We start from the raw sequence: 19,797 nt of genomic DNA, 5'->3' as shown, positions 1-19,797 counted from the left end.
GCCCGAGTCTTGTCCCTCCAAGGCCCTGAGTGTCCCTTCTCGGCACGTGTGCCTGCACTGTAAATCCTGGGCATCTGTCTCTCTGTCCCACAGACAGAGGGTCCCTGCAAGGAGCACCCCAGGTCTCTGTCCTCCTGCAGCTGCACTGAGCAGGTACTCAATAAAAGTTTGTAGGTGGAGGAGGGGAAAAGACAAGAATAAAAATCATGAAGCATCAAAATGAAATAAAGTCAGTAGAGACCAGCCAATCCAACGTTCCCATTTTACAGGCAGGAAAGTGGAGGCCGGGAAAGGGAGGATGACTTGACTGAGATCCCACTGTTAGTGCAGGGAGGCCCAGGCCCCAGCCCAGCACTCCACCCCCACAGGGCCCTGCTCGCACACATCACCTACTCACCAACAGCAACGTGTGACTCACCGTGCCAGCCCCGTGGCAGCCACTGCACTTGTAGCGTCCACGCCCATGGCATTTGTGGCATTCCTGAGAGTAAATGCTCACCTTGATCCCGTTTCCCAGGTACCAGTAGTTCCTGATTTCACCACCCCCACCCCCAGGATGTCAGTATCCCAAATAAATGTCCAGCAGTTCAGGCCACAGTGGGAAGATGGCCATTCACTCATGACAAGGATTCCAAAGAGCCTTGAACGCCAAGCCAAGGAGGTCACATTACCATCTCGGAGCTCCAGTCTGTCCTGGATGCTAAGATGGGGAGGCCTGGTCTCTGACTCCCATGTCTTAACTCATACTCCCAGGCTAAACCACAAAAGCCAGTATCCTTTGCCTAACAGGTGGCTAAAGGAGTCTTTGGGAACAGAAGCCATTTAAAAAAAAGAGAGAAAAACAGGGTATTTTTGCAAAAGGCAGTGAGGTAGCTACTGGAATTCAATAACTGAATCAAAATAGCTTTTCCGCCCTGGAGAACAGAATGAAACACTTTCTTGGTCTCTCAAAGTCGTTTTCATCTTATGACGCTGTGAAAACTCAGAGGGTAAAACGACACGCTTGAATCAAGTTCTACAGTGAAAACAAGGCAGGTGATTAGATGAGAACATAACATAAACATCTCGGCTGTGTCTTTACAACACACTAGGCTACCCTCGCTGCCTGTCCTGATTACATTTCTGTAAAACAGCACGGATGTCGAATTCTGCTCCCCTAATGACTTCCATTTAAAAAAATCCCATGATGCTTTAATTTTGTTTTATATTTGTTTCATTCAGCTATTTACCGATGGGCCAAAAAATAAAAATAAAAAGGATAAAAACACTCAGAGGGCCTAAGAATATGAATGCTCACTATTCAAAGCTGGTGACAATTTCATACCATCCTGTTGCTATGTGAATGCTCCCTATGCTACGTGGAATTTTGTATGAGCCTACATCCCATAGACTGGGTTTCCTTAGAATTCTGTGCATTTGATGGGCAAGGAATGAACCACCAGCCTAGACTCTCAGTTTCCTTTTTAAAAGGATAAAGTTCAAAGAAACCACAGTGCCAGAAAAAACAGCTCAGAGAAGAGTAAAGTCTCCAATAAACAAGTTACCTTGACCAATGATGAGTGAGGGACTTGGAACCTCCTAGTGTCTTCCTGAAACATTGGGGGAACCTGGACCTTGATGTCCCAGAGCCTGGGGGAGGTTCCTCTTTGTGGCCCATCCACGGAGTGATCTGACAGAGAAAGGGGTCATGTTATGACCAGCAGACAGCTGGGAGTACCAGCTTTCATTTACTCATCAAAGAGTCTGGACCTTCACCTGGTACCAGGTATTAGGCTCAACCCGGGGCCAAGGGACTGGTAGGCACAGGTCCCCTTAGAGTCTGTGGTTAAGAACCTAAGCTCTGAAGTTGAACAGACCCAGCTGACTCCTGTTTCTTTGTACTTCCTTGCTGCAGAAGCCCACCCCAGCTCCTCTACCTCTGTGCCCTGCAATTCTCTCCTCTCTAAATGGGGGCTAATGGTGCCACGATGGTAGTAAAACTGCATAGCAGAAGGCACACCAATGCTCATTAGCCCAGGGCTAGTACGTGCTGAGCGATCAATAAACAAGGACTGGAACTGCTACCCTCACCACTCCCACCATCGCCTTCTTTCTCGTCCTCCTCCTCCATTCAAGGAGACAGACTCAGCAACAACCACGACACAATGGCATATGACGCGGTAAGAGCTTTGGACCAGAGCTGAGTGAGTGAAGGGTTCAGGAGAGGAAATCTTCAAAGGCTTCCTAAAAGAGGGGACCCGTGAGCTGAGCCTTGGAGGACAGGCCATAGTGGTCAGCATGGAAAGCAGGTTGAGCACAGAGCCTCCCAGACAGACAGCCTTAAGCTTTTGGGTGCTGCAGAAGAGGGCGGGGTGGCGCACTGAACAAGGAGGGGGTCTAGAGACTCGGGGAGGTGCTGGGGGTGGCCTGGGAGGCCGGCAGACGCCCAAGCACACTTGCTCCCTTTGCCATCTGGCCCCAGGTGGCAGCACCAGCCTGTAGCCAAAGACGAACACTCGACTTTTTCAGGATCTCCTGCATACCACTTCTTGGACAAGGAAGCGTTTGCTAAGCTCAGCTCTGGGGAGGCTCCAGGAAGAAAGGCTATGCTGTTGTTTTATGGGAAATCAGGCTCAGGGCAGCAGAGCATCTTCCTCAGCGTTAGTAGCTAAGACAAGTCCTGACATTCACCACCAGCCCCGTCCATATCTGCTTCCAGTTACACCGATATCAGACAACTCACTTACTGGTAAAGGGCTGAAAAGTCCATTCACTTATCCTGGATTCACTGAAGGTCTCCAATCGATACTGCAAAGGAAAAACAACGTGTTCACACTCATGCCCTTAGGAAGACAGAGCCTTATGCAGAAAATGAGGCTTCCCACCCCTGGGCTCATCATGCCACGCACAGCACTCAAGGGCTGCTCCAAACAGGCTGGCAGTAGTGACTTCTCACAGGTGGCCCAGGGCACTCCTGCAGGGGTCACTCAGTCCGAGGCCTCGGACAAACAGATTAGTTGTGTCTTAAAAAACAAGGCTTTGGAGCCAGCAAATCTGGTTTGAATCCCAGCTTGGTCACTTCTAGTTTCATGTTTGGGGGCAAGTAACTCCACTTCTCTAAACACCCAATTCCTCCTCTTAACTGGTGATGATGGTTATCTACAGTGCAAGGCAGCTATGAGGATTTGATAAGACATATATGGAATGTGCTTCCCATAATGCCCAGGGCATTCAAGCTGCTTCACAGTGGCTGGTACTCATGATTCCTTGTATTATCCCTCACTGCAAACCCAGGAAGTGACAGAACCAACGTCACCACCAGTCACACACACACAGCCCCCCCATGATTCCTTTCCCCCGGCCTCCCCAGACCCCCGCCGGCTGCCCCTCACCCGACACAGGTTCTGTTGCTTCAGCTCCAGAATGACGAGGTCGCTGGCGGCTGCGCTGCCATAACAGCACTTGGAGTTCACGAAGCTGAGGAGGGCTTCCCGGGCCACCTCTTCTGTCACCACGGGGACTCTGCCGGGGATGGAGCAGAGGGGCAGTGGGTGTGGGGACACCCTGCGGGCTCACCCGGGCCAGCCAGCCCCCTCCCTGTGCAGATGTTAACTGAGGACTGGAGATCGGGGCGGGCAGGGAGTTGGGGGGCGCCATGGTCCCCAGCAGGGATAGAGCCCTCGGGCGTCCACCTGGGCAAGGTGTCTCTGGCATTAGGAACTGTGTGAACAGACTGCCGGTGGGAAAGCGTCTAGAGGACAGAAATGTACTTTAGCTGGAGTGTGGGGCTGGGGAGAAGGGCTGATAGAATCCTAGAACTTGAATAAAATAAAAACCCAAAAAAAACAAGATGAATAATGTCATTTCGTAGATATGGAAAACTGAGGTCCAGAGAAGATGTCACACAGCTAGACAGAAGCAGGGTTAGGCAGACACGGTTCCTGCTCTCGGGAACTGTAAGCAGCACTCAGGAGGAGACCCCAGTCGAGAACCTTCTGACAGTGGGGTCCAGGGAGACTTCCTGTGAGCCTGCAGCAGGAGAGCAGCACTGGCTGGAAGGCAGACGACAAGTGGCCCTTCCTCGGCCAACTCTCGGAGACTCCCCTGAGGCCCAGCTGACCTGTCCCTCCTCAGCAAAAGCCCCCCTGCCCTACCACCGCCACAGGCAGAGGCCCCTTCCTCCTTCTTCCCCTCTCATCTCCATATTCTTCTCCATGGCAGCCCAAGTCCAAATGTAAGCCCTGCATTCACACACGCTGTGTCCCCAGCATCCCTGCCCAGGGCACAGAGAGGTCTGTGCACCCACAGATGGCGCACAGCAGATGGAGAATGTGGGGACTGGGGCGGCTAAGACGAGTCCACGGAGGAAGTGGGTCCATGGGCACACAGGGCGGGTGGCCAACGAGCAGAAGGGAAGTGGTCCAGGCAGCAGTGGGGCGAGGAACCAGGAGGACATCCTCGAAGGCAGGACATAGCCGCTCTAGACTTACAACAGGCATAGCTCCTTGTGTCCACACACACCTGGCTGTGCAGCCAGAGCTCTTCCCTGAGTCCTCCACACAAGGAGGGTCTGCTCCAGGGAGCAGAGCAAGTGCAGCAGACTTTTGCTAAAGGCTTAGAGAGCAAATGTTTTAGGCTTTGTGGGTCATATGGCCTCTGTGTCACCACTCAGCTCCTCTGTCACAGTGTAAAGGCAGCCACAGACACTAAGGGAAATAAAACGCGTGGCCGTGTACCAATAGGCTGTGGACTGGATCTGACCCGGGGGCTGTCATTTGCAACCCCTCATCTGGACTAGCGTTTTCAACCCTGGCGCGGTAGCCAGACAGCTTGGAAAGCTTGGACAAGTACAAATTCCCAAGTTCCATCGCTGGAGAATCTAATCGAGTGGGACTGAACTCTGAGGCACAGTCTATATTGAAATCTGTGGCCCCTGAGATCTCCGAGAAGGGCTCTCAGGGGACAAAGGTGACCAAGGGATCGTCATGCATGACCCCGTGTGATGGCTCCCTGGGGGTCACCAGAGCTCACCTGTATTCCAGAAATGAGGACCAGCATCTTTGTTCCTGGGGTCTCCCTGCGGTTTCTGAAGGTGGGAAAAATATCTGGTGTCCTGGAGGAGAGGGGAGGAGTCAGGGTTCAACAGTCTGGCTTCAAGGCACAGGTATTTGTGGGATGAAAGAAGGAAAAATGGGCCGAATGTGAGAAAGAACAGATGAAGAAGGAGGGTTCCAAGACCAGTATCATCCTGGGCTTAAATGGAGATGGACGTGGTCATGGAATGTCCATGGACACAGGGCCTATGCCCCTGTCCTCCAGTTCCCTCCAGACAGTGACAAGGGGCTTCCCAGGGTCCCCAGGGGACAGGGGAGTTCTCCCAGGCCAGCCTGTTCCACACACACCCCCTCGAAAGCATCACCCTTGGAAGAGGCTGGAAGACCACACACTTACTGTCCCCTTGAAGGACCCAGTCACAGCTGGGCAGCGTCTCCAGGAGTTCTGCCGGGGGCGCCAGAGGACTCTCAGCCTCGAAACTGAGGTCTACCACACCTGAGGGGAAACAGGCAGTGCTGAGCCTCAGGGAGGAGGGGCCACAGCAGCTCAACAGGCAGCTGACAAGTGAGGGCCAGTACGTGGGGAAGAGCCCTGAGGTTTAAGTCAGCTTCACTTTGGTCCCCTCGGGCCCCTGGGGACACACACATCTGCAGGGCAGGCAGTGGTGGGGTGGGGTGATGAGAGTAGCAGCAGTAATAATGAGGAGAAGAACATGAGGCAGGGCAGCTCCTGCTCGTCAGCACCTGCTCTGAGCCAGTCGTCAGGACAGGTGCTTCATAAGCAGCATCATATTCCACGGCCCCAGGGGACAGACACTGCGTAACAGATGCGCACACTTCTACGACGCTCCGCTCATCACAAGACGGGCCTCTGTTTGCTCCCCTCTAACCTGGGCAGGCTTGTGACTGCTTCACCAAGGGAACACAGGGAGCAGAGAAGAGAATTGCAGCTCCTACTGCTGGCCTCCTGAAGCCAGCCCTCTTCAGGCCTGAGCTGCCAGGTAAGAAATCAGACCATTCCACTGGAGAGGCCAAGTGGAAATACCCACAGACTACGTGGACAGGGGCCCAGTGGTATCCTGCCTTCTCCAAGAACCCTGCCAAGCCACCAGGAATATGAGCACATTTGGGCCCTGTAGTCCAGATCACTGCCTGCCAGATCACTGACCCTTTAATGGACTGCATGTCTGCAACCCCCCGAAATTCATATGTTGAAACCCACACCCCCAACAGAGCTGGGACCTTTTGGAGGTGATAAGGTTGACATAAGGTCTTAAGGATGGAGTTCCGTGATGGGATCAAAGTCCTAAGAAGGTTGCTGTGTGAGCAACCGGTGAGTAGGCAACTGTCTACCAGCCAGACGCCGGGTCTGTGAACTGGAAACTCAGGACAACTCGTGAAGCCTCCCACACATGGTGCCTCACCTCACCATCCCTCCTGCGGGTGTAGAAGGCAGGACTTCTAACTCCGCTTGACATGAGCAGTGTGAGGCTCAGAGAAGTTATTCAAGTATCCTGAGGATGCGCATTGCTAGACTTAGAGAAGGACAGAGGCTCCTTGCTCCAGCTCTAGCCCACTGGGCCATCCATCAAACCTGTTCCCCAAAGCCCCCATGCTGGGAGACAAGGATCCCTCAGCTCTGTCTTTCTAGTGGTCAACTGACCACAGGAAGTTGACTTTAAAGGGTGAGCTGATAAGCAGTTAGTGGAAAGGGATTATCTGCATTAAGTCACTGAAGCCCACTCGATTCAAGCTTTCAGTGGATCCACCTCATCTCCTGGATCCTTCTCTCTTTTTTCTTTAGCAGTTCTTTAAAGCCTGCTGCTGTTTATCACTACAAAAATAAAAATAATATGTTCTGTCCTTTAGAGATTAATAAAAACAAAGGCAAAAGGAATAAGATCTTGTTCAAAAGTAGAACAGCCTAGGTTATCTGGAAGTAGAGATAGACGGCAGGTAGTGAGGAAGCCTGAAATTTTGGAATTCAGGTCAAGAACAGTGAGGGAAAGAGGGGATGTAATTAAAACAAATAAAAAACCCTGGCTCAACCACCTCCCCCGTTAGGGATGTACTTGTCCTCTGACAGTAAGAAATACTAATGGATCTCTTAAAGTTCTGCCTCCTGGGTGGAAACTTTCAAAGGAAGCAGAAATAGAAGGACATTTGTAGATGTAGAATACCTTTCTTAGCTGGAAAACTATATCTGTAAGTGAACGATTCTGCTGAGACCCTGGGGAAAGCCCTGGGACAGATGTGGGTATGACATAAAGTGACACCATCCCAAACCTTTGAACACCTGTTGCTGTGTCCTGAAATCCCAGGATGAGAATTCACCTGGAATTATTTGTTGAACCTTGGTTCTCAGTATTATTTTGCTTCTAATGAGTTTACTAGCATTCTCAGCGACTCTAGCCACCAGGCACCCAGGGATCAGCAAACATTTTCTACCAATCAGTTCAGTTCAGTTCAGCCACTCACACGTGTCCAATTCTTTGTAACACCATGGACTGCAGCACACCAGGCTTCCCTGTCCATCACCAACTCCTGGAGCTTGCTCAAACTCATGTCCATCGAGTCAGTGATGCCATCCAACCATCTCATCCTCTGTCATCCCTTTCTCCTCCTGCCTTCAGTCTTTCCCAGCATCAGGATCTTTTCCAATGAGTCAGTTCTTCGCATCAGGTGGCCAAAGTATTGGAGCTTTAACTTCAGCATCAGTCCTTCTAATGAATATTCAGGACTGATTTCCTTTAGGATTGACTGGTTTGATCTTGCAGTCCAAGTTACTCTCAAGAGTCTTCTCCAACACCTCAGTTCAAAAGCATCAGTTCTTTGATGTTCAGCTTTCTCTATGGTCCAACTCTCACATCCATACATGACTACTGGCAACACATCATCCCAAAGCTTTGAACACCTGTCGCTGTGTCCTGCAAATAACCAGGTGGTAATTTCAGACTATGGGCTGTACAGTCTGCCTCAGTCATTGTGCCCTGAAGTAGATGCAGACAATAGACAATTGAATAAGTGTGGTTTGGTTTCAAATAAACTTTACAAAACTGGCAATGGGTGAGCTGTGATTCATGAGCCATATTATGCCCTCCCTGACCTGCCACACACTTGTGCGGCTGGGTTTGAAGGGGATCAGGAAGGTGGAGGCTGGAATTTGAAACTTTCTGGGCTGGGGTCCATGCTCATTCATTGCAGTATCTATGAATCCAGTCAAAAGAATTAAAGATGAGGGGCAGGGTTGGACTGCAGCCCAAGGTGATTAGACTCAGAATCCCTGGGCACAGTGGTTAGGAATCTGGGCTCTGATATGCCACCATCTGAGCCAGGTAATGCATGACACTGTCAGACATACATCCTCCCAACACTCAACATCCCCAGCTGTGGAAAAGAGCAGGTGATATTAGGGCCCATCTAAAGAGACAATCTGGTCCCATCACTTCATGGCAAATAGATGGGGAAACAGTGGAAACAGTGTCAGACTTTATTTTTTGGGGCTCCAAAATCACTGCAGATGGTGACTGCAGCCATTAAATTAAAAGACGCTTACTCCTTGGAAGGAAAGTTATGACCAACCTAGATAGCATATGCAAAAGCAGAGACATTACTTTGCCAACAAAGATCCGTCTAGTCAAGGCTATGGTTTTTCCAGTGGTCATGTATGGATGTGAGAGTTGGACTGTGAAGAAGGCTGAGCGCCGAAGAATTGATGCTTTTGAACTGTGGTGTTGGAGAAGACTCTTGAGAGTCCCCTGGACTGCAAGGAGATCCAGCCAGTCCATTCTGAAGGAGATCAGTCTTGGGTGTTCATTGGAAGGACTAATGCTAAAGCTGAAACTCCAAAACTTTGGCCACCTCATATGAAGAGTTGACTCATTGGAAAAGACCCTGATGCTGGGAGGGATTGGGGGCAGGAGGAGAAGGGGACGACAGAGGATGAGATGGCTGGATGGCATCACCAACTCGATGGACATGAGTTTGAGTAAACTCCGGGAGTTGACAATGGACAGGGAGGCCTGGCGGGCTGCGATTCATGGGGTCACAGAGTCAGACACGACTGAGTGACTGAACTGAACTGAAAGAGACAATGTGTATACAGCTCTCAGCCCCAAGCCTGGCATGTAAAACATGCTTGGTCAATGCCTTGGACCTGAGGAAGGCAGGTCTTCTTCATTCTTTGTGTTCCTTTAAGCCAGGGGACCAGAGTGAAAATGTCAAACATGAAAAGAAAGGCAAGGTTATCACAGCCGCATTCCCTTGGAGGGCCACCACCCACCGGGAAGTCTTGACTCTGATGGGGCATCAACACTCTCTTGGACAAAGGAGACAAGGAAATGCCACGTGGCCGCTCTGTCCTGCTAGAAACCAAACAAAGAGGCAGGAAGAGGGGAAGAATAAGAGGTGGGAAACTCAGAGCTCCATCCATCAACTGGGAGTCACCCTGACCTCTGGCAACGTGTCAGAGCTAAATTAACCTCCCCATTATGTTAAAGACAAGAATAAAAACCTCCAGGCTGAAGCACAGTCTGACACATCATTTCCTGGGCAGATAGCATCAGGCACAACAGGAATGCGGATGTCACGGGACATTGTGTGGCGCCCAGTATGGGGAGCTCTGATGGGGGCTACCAGCCGCGTCACCATTTCCACGACACTGGGCTGCATTCTAAGGCGGTCGTCTGGCTGGACCACTGCCCCCTAACAATGCTGGGCCTGGTTTGGGGATGCTCCATGGTCTCTCTTGCACCTCATGACAATCACTTTTGTAGAAGGACCGCATTTTGTAGAAGGACAAGATGGGGTTCAGAGATGTGGTTTGAGACAACGTGCTCACAGCAGAGACAGAAACACTACTTAGAACTCAGAGCCTGATTCCAAGCCCCACGGCCTTTCCACTCAGGTGGACATCTCACTGCTCCAGGCACACAGGTCAAGTGGTTGCCAAGAGAGCTTCACAAAGGGCTACCCAGGTCCTGTTTCTATTCACTAGACACCAGCTGTTTTTCTTTTGTATAGAAAGGAATTTTTCTTATGGAGACAGGCACAATTCATGGATAACCCCTCAAGTTTCTGTTTTTAAAATGTCATTCCTTTGATGTCAGAGGATCAAAGGAGTCCACGTCTCCTGCTCCTGATTAATCATTGTCAAAGCACTGAAATTTTAAAAGTGACTTCCATGTGGATGTCACATCCCAGAATGTCCCTATCCATGCCTCCTTTGGTACCAAAGTATATCACTGGAGGAATGCATTTTCTCTGAAGCTGCTCCACATTATAGACACAAAAAATAAGGAGAAAAAAGCTTAGTGACCAGGAAGGGTATCTCAATTGGCTAAAGGGGATACCATCTTTCACCTAAGAAGGGACATTTAAATTATAGAAGTCCCACAGCAGCCTTCCTTTCTGAAACCAGGAAAAAATTTTACCTAGGTTCAGATTTCATCAACTTAGTTTCTAAAAAATTTCAGAACCATCTCACACCTTGCAGTAGACCCAAAGTGCTGGCTTAAGGTTCAACTGTGTTGGAAACCAGCATATAGAGTGACCCTACAGCAGAATAAGGGGTTTTAGATTTTAAAGGAACTAAAAAGAGTTCATCTTTCTCTTTACCTTGGTTACCAAAAAGGCTGATGCCAAAAGAGAAAGAGCACAATAATAGTATTTTCCATTGAGAGCAGTTTAAAGTTCCAGGGGACATAATCCAATCATTTTCTGATCATTTACTCCATGACTACTCTGGGCTAAGTGATATACTGGGCACTTTACATTAAAATTCATCTTTTACAAATTATACAAGATGACACAATGTCTATTTTTTTCTAGGGGGAAATAATGCTCAGAGAGGTTTAGTGACTTAGGTAAAGTCACCCAGCAATTAGGCAGCACTTGGATTTGAATTCAACTCTGACATAGCCCATATCTACTACAACAAAACCCAAATATAAATGGAAAGCTAATGAGCAGTGCTTTAAAGATGAAAGATTGCAATCAACTATTAGCAGAAACTTATTACAATAATACTGCTGCTAAGTCGCTTCAGTCGTGTCCGACTCGGTGCGACCCCATAGACGGCGGCCCACCAGGCTCCCCCGTCCCTGGGATTCTCCAGGCAAGAACACTGGAGTGGGTTGCCATTTCCTTCTCCAATGCATAAAAGGGAAAAGTGAAAGTGAAGTCGCTCAGTCGTGTCCGACTCTTAGCGACTCCATGGACTGCAGCCTACCAGGCTCTTCCGTCCATGGGATTTTCCAGGCAAGAGTACTGGAGTGGGGTGCCATTGCCTTCTCCACAATAATACTATGGATACACAATTCCAACATATCAGAGGTGAGAGTAGGTCCTCCCCAAATACATGCTACATTATCTATGTATATTCTCTCACTTCAATATGAAAAAGGACTCCAAGAAAACGTAAACTGAGCTCTCTAAGATTAGCATGCATTCATTTTATACCCCACTGAAGTTCTGAGGCTTGAAGCTCTGAGAAACCAACGTTAAAGGCAATAAAAAGTGTTGGGCCTGCACAGGACCTTCCAAGTCACCAAGTTCAGTAAGTCTGAAACTGTACTAATGTCACAGTCCTCTCTGAGATTCAAATGAGACCTGTGGATACCCTACCCCAACCCAACACACACAGAGCACATATACATCATATTTTGCCCTCGACTTCATGCTTCTCAAGTTAAGAACTTCTGACCAATCTCCTTTTACAGTTGGGAAGCTGAGGCTCAGAGAGGTTAAATGACTTGCCCAAGATCACACAGCCAACTGTCAGCAGGGCTAGAACTTGAGCCCTAGCCTCCCAATTTTAAGTCTGATGCTCTACTGTGCTGCCTGTTCCAAATTTAGGAGCAAACATTTCTGTTTTAAAACATAGCACATCTCTTCTGAAAATACCACTTCCTTTTTTATTTCTTTAAATAGTTATCAGATTCCATTGAATTTCTGTCCCAGGAAGGACAAGATGGATTTCCCTGGTGGTTTAGATGATAAAGAATCTGCCTGTAATGCCGGAGGACCCAGGTTCGATCCCTGGGTCAGGAAGATCCCCTGGAGAAAGGAATGGCTACCCACTCCAGTGTTCCTGCCTGGAGAACTCCATGGACCAAGCAGCCTGGAGGGCTATAATCCATGGGGTCGCCAAGAGTCAGATATGACTGAGTGCCTGACACCATGACTAAGGACAAGGTGGGGTTACCTGGGCTGTGTTTGATGAGTGGCAATGAACAAGCCACCTTCTTGTTAGAGGGAGATCACACATAAAAACCTTTCACTGACATTTCTCTAAAATTAACTTCATCTAAGAACTGATGCAACTGTGAAATGGGAACCCTGATATTTGGGCTCACATTTGGCTCTGGAGAATGGGGGTGGGGACCGACTATCAATCAGAAAAAGGAAGGATAAAGAATCTTAAGATTCAGATAGTGTTACAGGATTAGGGAGGAAAGTTCTCACCTTGGTTTCTGCCTTCCTTTCCCACTGCCCAGGGGTACCTAATGGGAGAACAGCCCGCAGGGTGCAAGTGGGCTTTTCAGGCAAGAAGAAGGAGGGAAGGAAGGAAGGGATGCTGTAGCAACACAGATGCAGAACCAAGACAGTGCTGAGGGCAGCAGAGAGATTTCAACTCAGTGTCCCCTGGAAGCGGTGCCCTTTGCCCTGCCCAGCTGTACTCACTGTCATCGTCACTCAGATCCCTGTCCATGGTCCAGATGTCCAGTCGAGGAAGTGTCTGCCCTCCCAGTGGGCCCAGGCCGCTGGGATCTGAGGGACCACCCTCGGCCCCTCCCAGAACAGCGGGCCCATTGTTGCCCGATTTAAATACAACAGAGGGAAACATCTGTGGGGAAGCTGTGAGCCCATCAGAGCACTGCTCAGGTCTAAGTGCTGCTCTTGAGGCTCCTCCTCACAAGACCCTCCACTTGCCAGGCTTGTGCTACCAATCTCCTGCATCCCCACACAGTCCTATGAGACAGGCACTTCTATGGAGCTCATTTTTCTGAGCAAGAATTCAAATCTTCATCTGTCTAGACTCTTAAAGTCAGAGCTCTTGACCCCTGTGCCACATGGCTCATCTGAAGGAGGCAGGTTCCTGAGTGCTGTGTGGGCAGGATGGGGGAGGAGGAGACACCAAAAAATGTAAACTGTAATAACCATGAGGAGGTTACCTCCCCAAGGGGCAGAGGAGAAGCACATGGGATCTCTCAAGACTTAAGTGTCAACCTCCTGGGCTCACAGGGGAATTGCTGAGGCTGGGATTATGAGGTGATGCTCCAAAACCACACAGAACATTGTGGGCAGAGCCAGCTCCCAACCCAGGCTGCATGGCCCAGATCTCTGTGAAACATCTGTGGGTTTTTAAAGGTCTATTCCTAAGCCTTCTGCATCAGGACTGGAAATGCCTGCAACCCCAACCCTTGTAAGGATACCCCTCTCCTCTAGAGGAGTCTGAACAATGTTCAGACTGGACCTGGTCAGCTGCTGCTGGAAGCAGAGAGCTCATGAGCTGGCACCACCTGCCCTGGATCCCTGGCCATGACCCCTCACATCTGGACTTGGAGTTCTCTAGCCAGGACAGCCTGGCTTGGTAGGGCAAGTCACATTCCCTGTGCCCTGCCTGCCCAGCCCAGCAGTTCCCATAGGATGTGTCACGATGCCCACAATAGACTGTCGTGCTCGCCTGGGAAGCACTGTGACTGAGGAGTACGGGCCTGGCCTCGACAGCCACAGCAGGCACAGAGATGTTTCCAGAGCGCCCTCAGCCTCACTCTCCCACATTCACCCCCACCATCCACTGCCCACCCTCAACAGAATGCTGGCGGCAGTCGTGAATACAGGAGCAATAATCTGACAAACGCTTCTTGAATATGCGCAGACGACTCAAGGCTCACAAATAGGTTTTTTTTTATGGTGGACTGGAGCACTGCTTTCTTTAAACCTGAGAGTCAATTCCATTACTGCCTATTCATGAGAAAGACCAAGACCCTCAAGAACTCATTTAGCTTTTTGATAGCTCTGTACATTGAACAATGATTTTAAGCCCTTGGAGAACTGTCCCCATGGTAATAGGATTACCATAGATGTATACGCCTGGTGTGTGTATCTTACTCTAAATATAATATGCATGTGTGTCTACCTCTTTGTCTGTATGTGTGTGTGTGTATTTGAACCTAAACACGACAGATGATAGACAGAGAGAGGCAATTTGTGGCTTAACTAAAACCATACACCACTGTCACATGTTGAGTATTTTGTTGTTGTTCAGTACTTTTCAGGCAACAATGTATGCTTGCCAAATACCCTTCTCAGCATTTGAAACAATCATAGGAAATTATTAAATGGCAAACAAAAGAACAGAATTTTAAATACAGCTGAGTACTAAGGGGTCCAGAAATCTCGAGGCTGCAAAAATGCAGACAACCATTACCTGTACCTTAGGAACCAGGGAGCGGTGATCAAAGGCAGCAAAAGAAGTCCCTTGCGGAACACTAGGTTAGATCACACAGTAGCAGGTTAATAAATCTCTCTTGAAATACATGGAGAATGAACAAATCAACTGACAGACCTTTCTAATCTTGCTTAGGCATCAAGACAGGAATGCTGTCTGCAAGTACAGTGGCATGCTCGAGTGCCTGAGGGCAAACAGTATCCATCACCACGTAGTATTCAGGTGTCAGGAGAAACAAGCATTGTTAATTCTAGGATCCAGGCCAGTATGAAGTTAATACTGGTTCCCACCTCTTACTGGTATCAGAGGGGGGCTTCAGGTGGGTGAAGAGAGGCATCAACTATGTTCCCAACATTTTACATTTATCCTGTATCACTGCTGCTGATATCAAGGAAAGGGTTGCTTGTAGCTCTTCTTCCTGAACCTGTCCCCAGTGGTCCATGGATGTGATCCATTATCACACTCTTCACATCCTGCACATGGTAAGTACTCATGAAACATTTGTTGAATGACCGTAAGTATTTAAGAGTTAACTCTATCTGTTTACTGCTGAGAATCTTGTTTGTTCTTGGAAATAAAGTCTGCATGATCTCATAGTTTGCTCTCTGAGTCGTGAGAGTACTGTGGCTGTGCGACTACTCAAAGTAGTCGTGGCTGTGGGAATTGTGTTGGGCAGTACAGGGCTTTAGAAGAGAGTCCAGAAGTCATGGTGTTTGGCACCAGCTGAACACGATGCTGAGCGAAATGCCTAAAGGGAGGGCTCAGCCAATAACCGCGGGTATTTAAAAGGCTGTCATGAGGAACTGAGTCTCAGGACACTCATGCTACAAGCAGACTCACTGAGAGCCAATCCAGAATGGGGGGACCATTTCAACATATCAGAGAGAAGATCTGTCTAGTGACAGATCTTTCCACTGAGTTGGGCCTCTCCAAAGAATATTAAAGCAGAAGCTTGATGACTAGACAAAGTGGACAGTAGTAGAAACTAACAGTTTATGGCTTCAGAGGCAGTGTAAACTGGGTTCAAAATTCAAAAGTGGATGCTGCAGCACTATGGCCCCCTTTGAGTTCATACCTGGAAGACAGTGAAAGGAAATCCTCCTCGTGGAAGAATCCTGAGCAGTGAGCCTGAAAGAAGAAATGGCCACCAGTAAGAGTCTCTACCAGGCTTCCCTGGTGGCTCAGATGGTAAAGAATCTGCCTGCAGTGCAGGAGACCCGAGTTCAGTCCCTGGTCAGGAAGATCCCCTGGAGAAGGAACTGGTTACACTCTCCAGTATTCTTGCCTGGAGAATTCCTTGGACAGAGAATCCTGGCAGGCTATAGTCCATGGGGTCGCAAAGAGTTGGACACAACCCAACGACTAACAAGAGTCTACCAATTCATGGGCAAAATGCTTCAGCTAGACAGTCGGAACTTTAGAAGGAAGTTCTGGAATACTGGTGACAAGGAGGTCTGGAAATGAGGAATATTGATAGATTTCTCTGAATGGGCAAAGAACACGAAGACCTTTGCATCTCATGTTACTGTTCATCAAAGAGTGACTTCAGCAGATTTCAAGCATCCTGTAAAGCTGAGGTGTGACCCATCCTGGGGTTCAGGCCCTTCCTGCAGTTACTCTGCCACTACCTGGTGGGTCATAGTGGTAGGGACAGAGGGTGAGCATGGGCTCAGGAAAATGGCTCACTGTGGCTGGTCTGGCTACTGCCGAGAGCCCAGTCTGCCAGGAGCAGAGGCCAACAAGGAGTCCCAGTGTGGTGACCAAGAAGCCCCCTGGTGGCAGGATGAGTACCCTGAACAGCTTCCATCATGGAAGAGGCAGCGCTCTGTGCTTCTGAAACACTGGTTACTCACAATAGTTCCACCTTTCCTGGGCTCTAGCAAAGAAGGGACAAAGGCTGCATCCTCCAAGATGGAAGAAATCATCAGACCAGGCTGGACGAGAGACAGAGACTTCTGGCAAGTAGGTCTCATGTTTAAGCCACCACAAAGTTCACCAGATGCACCTTCAACGGTTCAGGAAGTGCCCACCATGTGCCCAGCCCTGAAAAAACAAACAAACAAACAGGTAATTCCTTCACTGGAGGAACTCCTGGTCTTAAGTGGGAGACAAGTTCATAACCTAGTACTTAAAAATCAGAGGCCCAGAGGCTGCAGCAGAGGAGCAGACAAGATGTTCTGGAATGTCAGGGATCAGGCACTATGGGGGATACACACATTGGTGTGGTCGTGGCAGAAAATGCACCACTCACCTGGCTGGTGACACTGGAACTGTTGAATGAGTACTGGGGGATCTCCCTGGTTACTTAGACATCAGACTTCCTTGTGGGAGACCTCTCAGCCAGTCCAGGCTGATGACCTCTTTGTATTAGAGGAGGCAGCTTATACTTGGTTCTTATAAGGCAGCTCCAGACAAGCGTCAGCCCCCACTTGCGTCCTCCCTGTGACCACACCTCAGACCCCTGGAAGCTGTGGCTGGTTTTTCTCCCATCAAAGTAGTGGCCACTCAACAAGGCCAGTGTGTCTGGTTTCAGGCTCTTGTTTCTCAACCAACTTACCAAGGGGCTTACCAATATTACAAATTCTCAGTTTCCACCTCCCAAAATCCTGATTAATTATGTCTGTGGTGGAATCATGGGTCGTGTCTCTTTTTACAAAACAACTAGGAGATTCCAATTCAGGTGTTCTACACTTAAAAACAAAACAAAACACTGACTTAGGGATCAGCCCAATTCAGCATTCTAACTTCTTTCTTTTAAGAGTCATTTCAGGGTACAAACCACAGCAGAAAATGAGGTGAAACCTACTTGAGGTGGTTTTTTTTTTTTCCTTTTTATGGAGAGGATTTTTGTGGGGTCAAGATGAAGATTAATACTGGATTAAGTTCTTTAGTAAGATCATTCTATCGACCCACAGATTTTCATTTTCCTCTCTCAAGGGCACAGATCTTATAGGGGTAAGAGCAATCACCAAAATAAGAACTGAGGAAACTTTTTAGATTCATAGAGCATTTTCTAAGATGTCATCTCATTTGGTGGCAGCTCCAACTTGAGCCATCCTAGGACATTCAAATACAGAAGTCATCTCTTTCATGTCTCCTCTCCCCTTTGGATCCCAAAGAGCCACTAAAACCAGCTGATAAGCAGATGGCATTAAGAATTCACCTAGAGGACTTCGCTGGTGGCACAGTTGATAAGAATCCGCCTGCCAATGCAGGGGACCCAGGTTCAGTCCCTGCTCTGGGAAGGCTCCACACGCTGCAGAGTAACTTAGCTCAGGTGCCACAGCTACTGAAGCCCACATGCCTAGAGCCTGTGTTTCACAAGAGAAGCCAGTGCAATGAGAAGCCCGCACACCGCAACGAAGAGTCAGCCTGCTTACCACAGCTACAGAAAGTCCACGTGCAGCAACGGAGACCCAGCACAACCAAAAATATACAAATAAATTTAAAAATTTTTTTTAATTTTTTTTAATAAAAAATAAAGAATTAACCCAGAATTTTTATGATTCAGGATTCAGCCATTGCTACACAAAGCCAAGTAGAAAGGCTCAATTCTGGTCAAAGTGAACTGTTTTCATGAAAGTGGTGGTGGTCATAGAGCACCTAAAAAAGTTTAATTGTGCACATAAAATTGACCATCTTAACCATACATTCACACTGCATAACCATGACTGTCATCCACAGATGATGGTGGATTTTTTCTTCATCCTCAGCAGAAACTTTGTACCTGTTAAGCAATAACTTCCCAATCCCTGTTCCCCACTGTACCTGGCAAGCACCATTCAGCTTTTGGTCTCTATGATTTTGACTACTCTAGAGATCTCATGTAAGTAGAATCGTACAGTATCTGTCATTTTGTGACTGGCTTATTTCACTTATATTGCAGGGTTTTCACAGTTCACCTGTATTATAGCATCTGTTAGAATTACCTTCCTTTTTAAGGCTGAACAGTATTCCTTTGTATATTTATATCATGGACACTCAAGCTGCTTCCACCCTTTGGCTATAGTGAGTCATGCTCTTGTGAACATGGGTGGACAAATATCTCTTCAAGATCCCACTTTCAATTCTTTGGGGTATATACCCAGCAGTGGACTTGCTGGATCATACAGTAATTCTATGCTTGATGCTTTAAGGAACTGCCATATGATTTTCCACAGCAACTGTACATTCCCACCACAGGGTTCCAACTTCTCCACATTCTTGCCAGCATTTGTTCTCTGTTTACGCAGTACTTTACAGCTTACAAATTGTTACTAGCTCCGCCTGACGGATGTTTTCTAAAGGCTCAGAGAGGTAAAATAACTTGCCCAGGATCACACAGTAAGAAGCCAGGCCGGAGCCTCCTAATTCCTGGTGCCATACTGTCCCCTTGCCACATGGCAACACCTAAGCACTGGTTCCAAACTCAACCTTATTCTTTCCAGATGGGGGTTCTGCCCACCCCCACCCCCCCATCTACAGAGTTCTCAGCACTCAACTCATTTGTCCATTCAGTGAACATTCACTGAGCATCTACTAGGAGCCAGGCCCTACCCCAGGCCCCCTCAACAGCCCATATAAATAAACCTGGATCCACCCACAAAACCCCCTCAGGAGCCAGGACTGCCCAACAAAGGAATTCTACCCCACAGGGCCTGGCAGCTGCGATAACATTGTTCCTGGCTTATCAGCAGGCTGGTAGATGGAGATCAGTGGTGCCCATGACAGGAATCGAGGATGGAGTGGAAGAGAATGGTCTTGACACAAATAAGAATCTGGCCCAAGTGGGAGGTTCCTGGAACACTGCACCCAAGCACCTTCCTCTCCCTGGGAGCCAGGGAAACCGGCACATCTCTTCAGCCCCAAATCAGGGGCTCCTAACTGCAGTGACAGAAAGGGGACTGAGGTCTTTCAAAGCCTCCTAAATGCCAAGGATGAAGAGAGATGCTTTCACAGGTGCTTTCCCACCTAAATCCTTATAGCAACCCCATAAGGTAGATATTGCTGTCTTTACAGATGAAGAAGCAGGGGCTCAGAGAGGGTGAGTGACTTACCCAAAGTCACACAAGCTCAAGTACAGCAGAGGCAGGATCTGTTGGCACCAAAGTCCTAATGTAGGCCAACAATCCTATGCATTTCTATGTGTTGTTGTAAGAATCTGGGGGAAGAGAGAGTGATGTGATTTTCTGAACTGGCTACAAAATGGCTCCATCCTCATAAACCTGGCTACCCAATCAACCAAACAGGAAAATCATGAAGAAAGGTGTGAAACTCTAATGCTGGCAATTCCCTGGCCTTCAGAAGGTCACTCTTCAACCTTCCCTATTC

General features: G+C 48.5%; 1 protein-coding gene across 2 annotated transcripts in view; it reads right to left on the bottom strand.

Moving 5' to 3' along the window:
• SSUH2 (ssu-2 homolog) overlaps nt 1-19,797 on the bottom strand; it is a 42,807-nt gene that overhangs the window by 9,680 nt on the left and 13,330 nt on the right. Inside the window, exons 1-7 of one of the 2 annotated variants that reach the window (XM_061396342.1) lie at nt 12,717-15,568; nt 5,431-5,529; nt 5,011-5,092; nt 3,372-3,501; nt 2,727-2,787; nt 1,545-1,669; nt 419-481 (exon numbers count right to left, since the gene is read on the bottom strand). In XM_061396342.1, coding sequence (XP_061252326.1) covers nt 419-481; nt 1,545-1,669; nt 2,727-2,787; nt 3,372-3,501; nt 5,011-5,092; nt 5,431-5,529; nt 12,717-12,879 — 723 coding nt within the window. In that variant the 5' untranslated portion in view covers nt 12,880-15,568. Of the gene's footprint in view, nt 1-418; nt 482-1,544; nt 1,670-2,726; nt 2,788-3,371; nt 3,502-5,010; nt 5,093-5,430; nt 5,530-12,716; nt 15,569-19,797 lie in introns of those variants that run through there. The other variant, XM_061396343.1, reaches the window with a different exon arrangement.

This window comes from Bos javanicus, chromosome 22 (genome assembly GCF_032452875.1).
Source record: "Bos javanicus breed banteng chromosome 22, ARS-OSU_banteng_1.0, whole genome shotgun sequence".
NCBI classification, from domain to species: Eukaryota; Metazoa; Chordata; class Mammalia; order Artiodactyla; family Bovidae; genus Bos; species Bos javanicus.
Note: the sequence above shows the minus strand (reverse complement) of the source record. Positions and strands in the feature narration are given on the sequence as shown.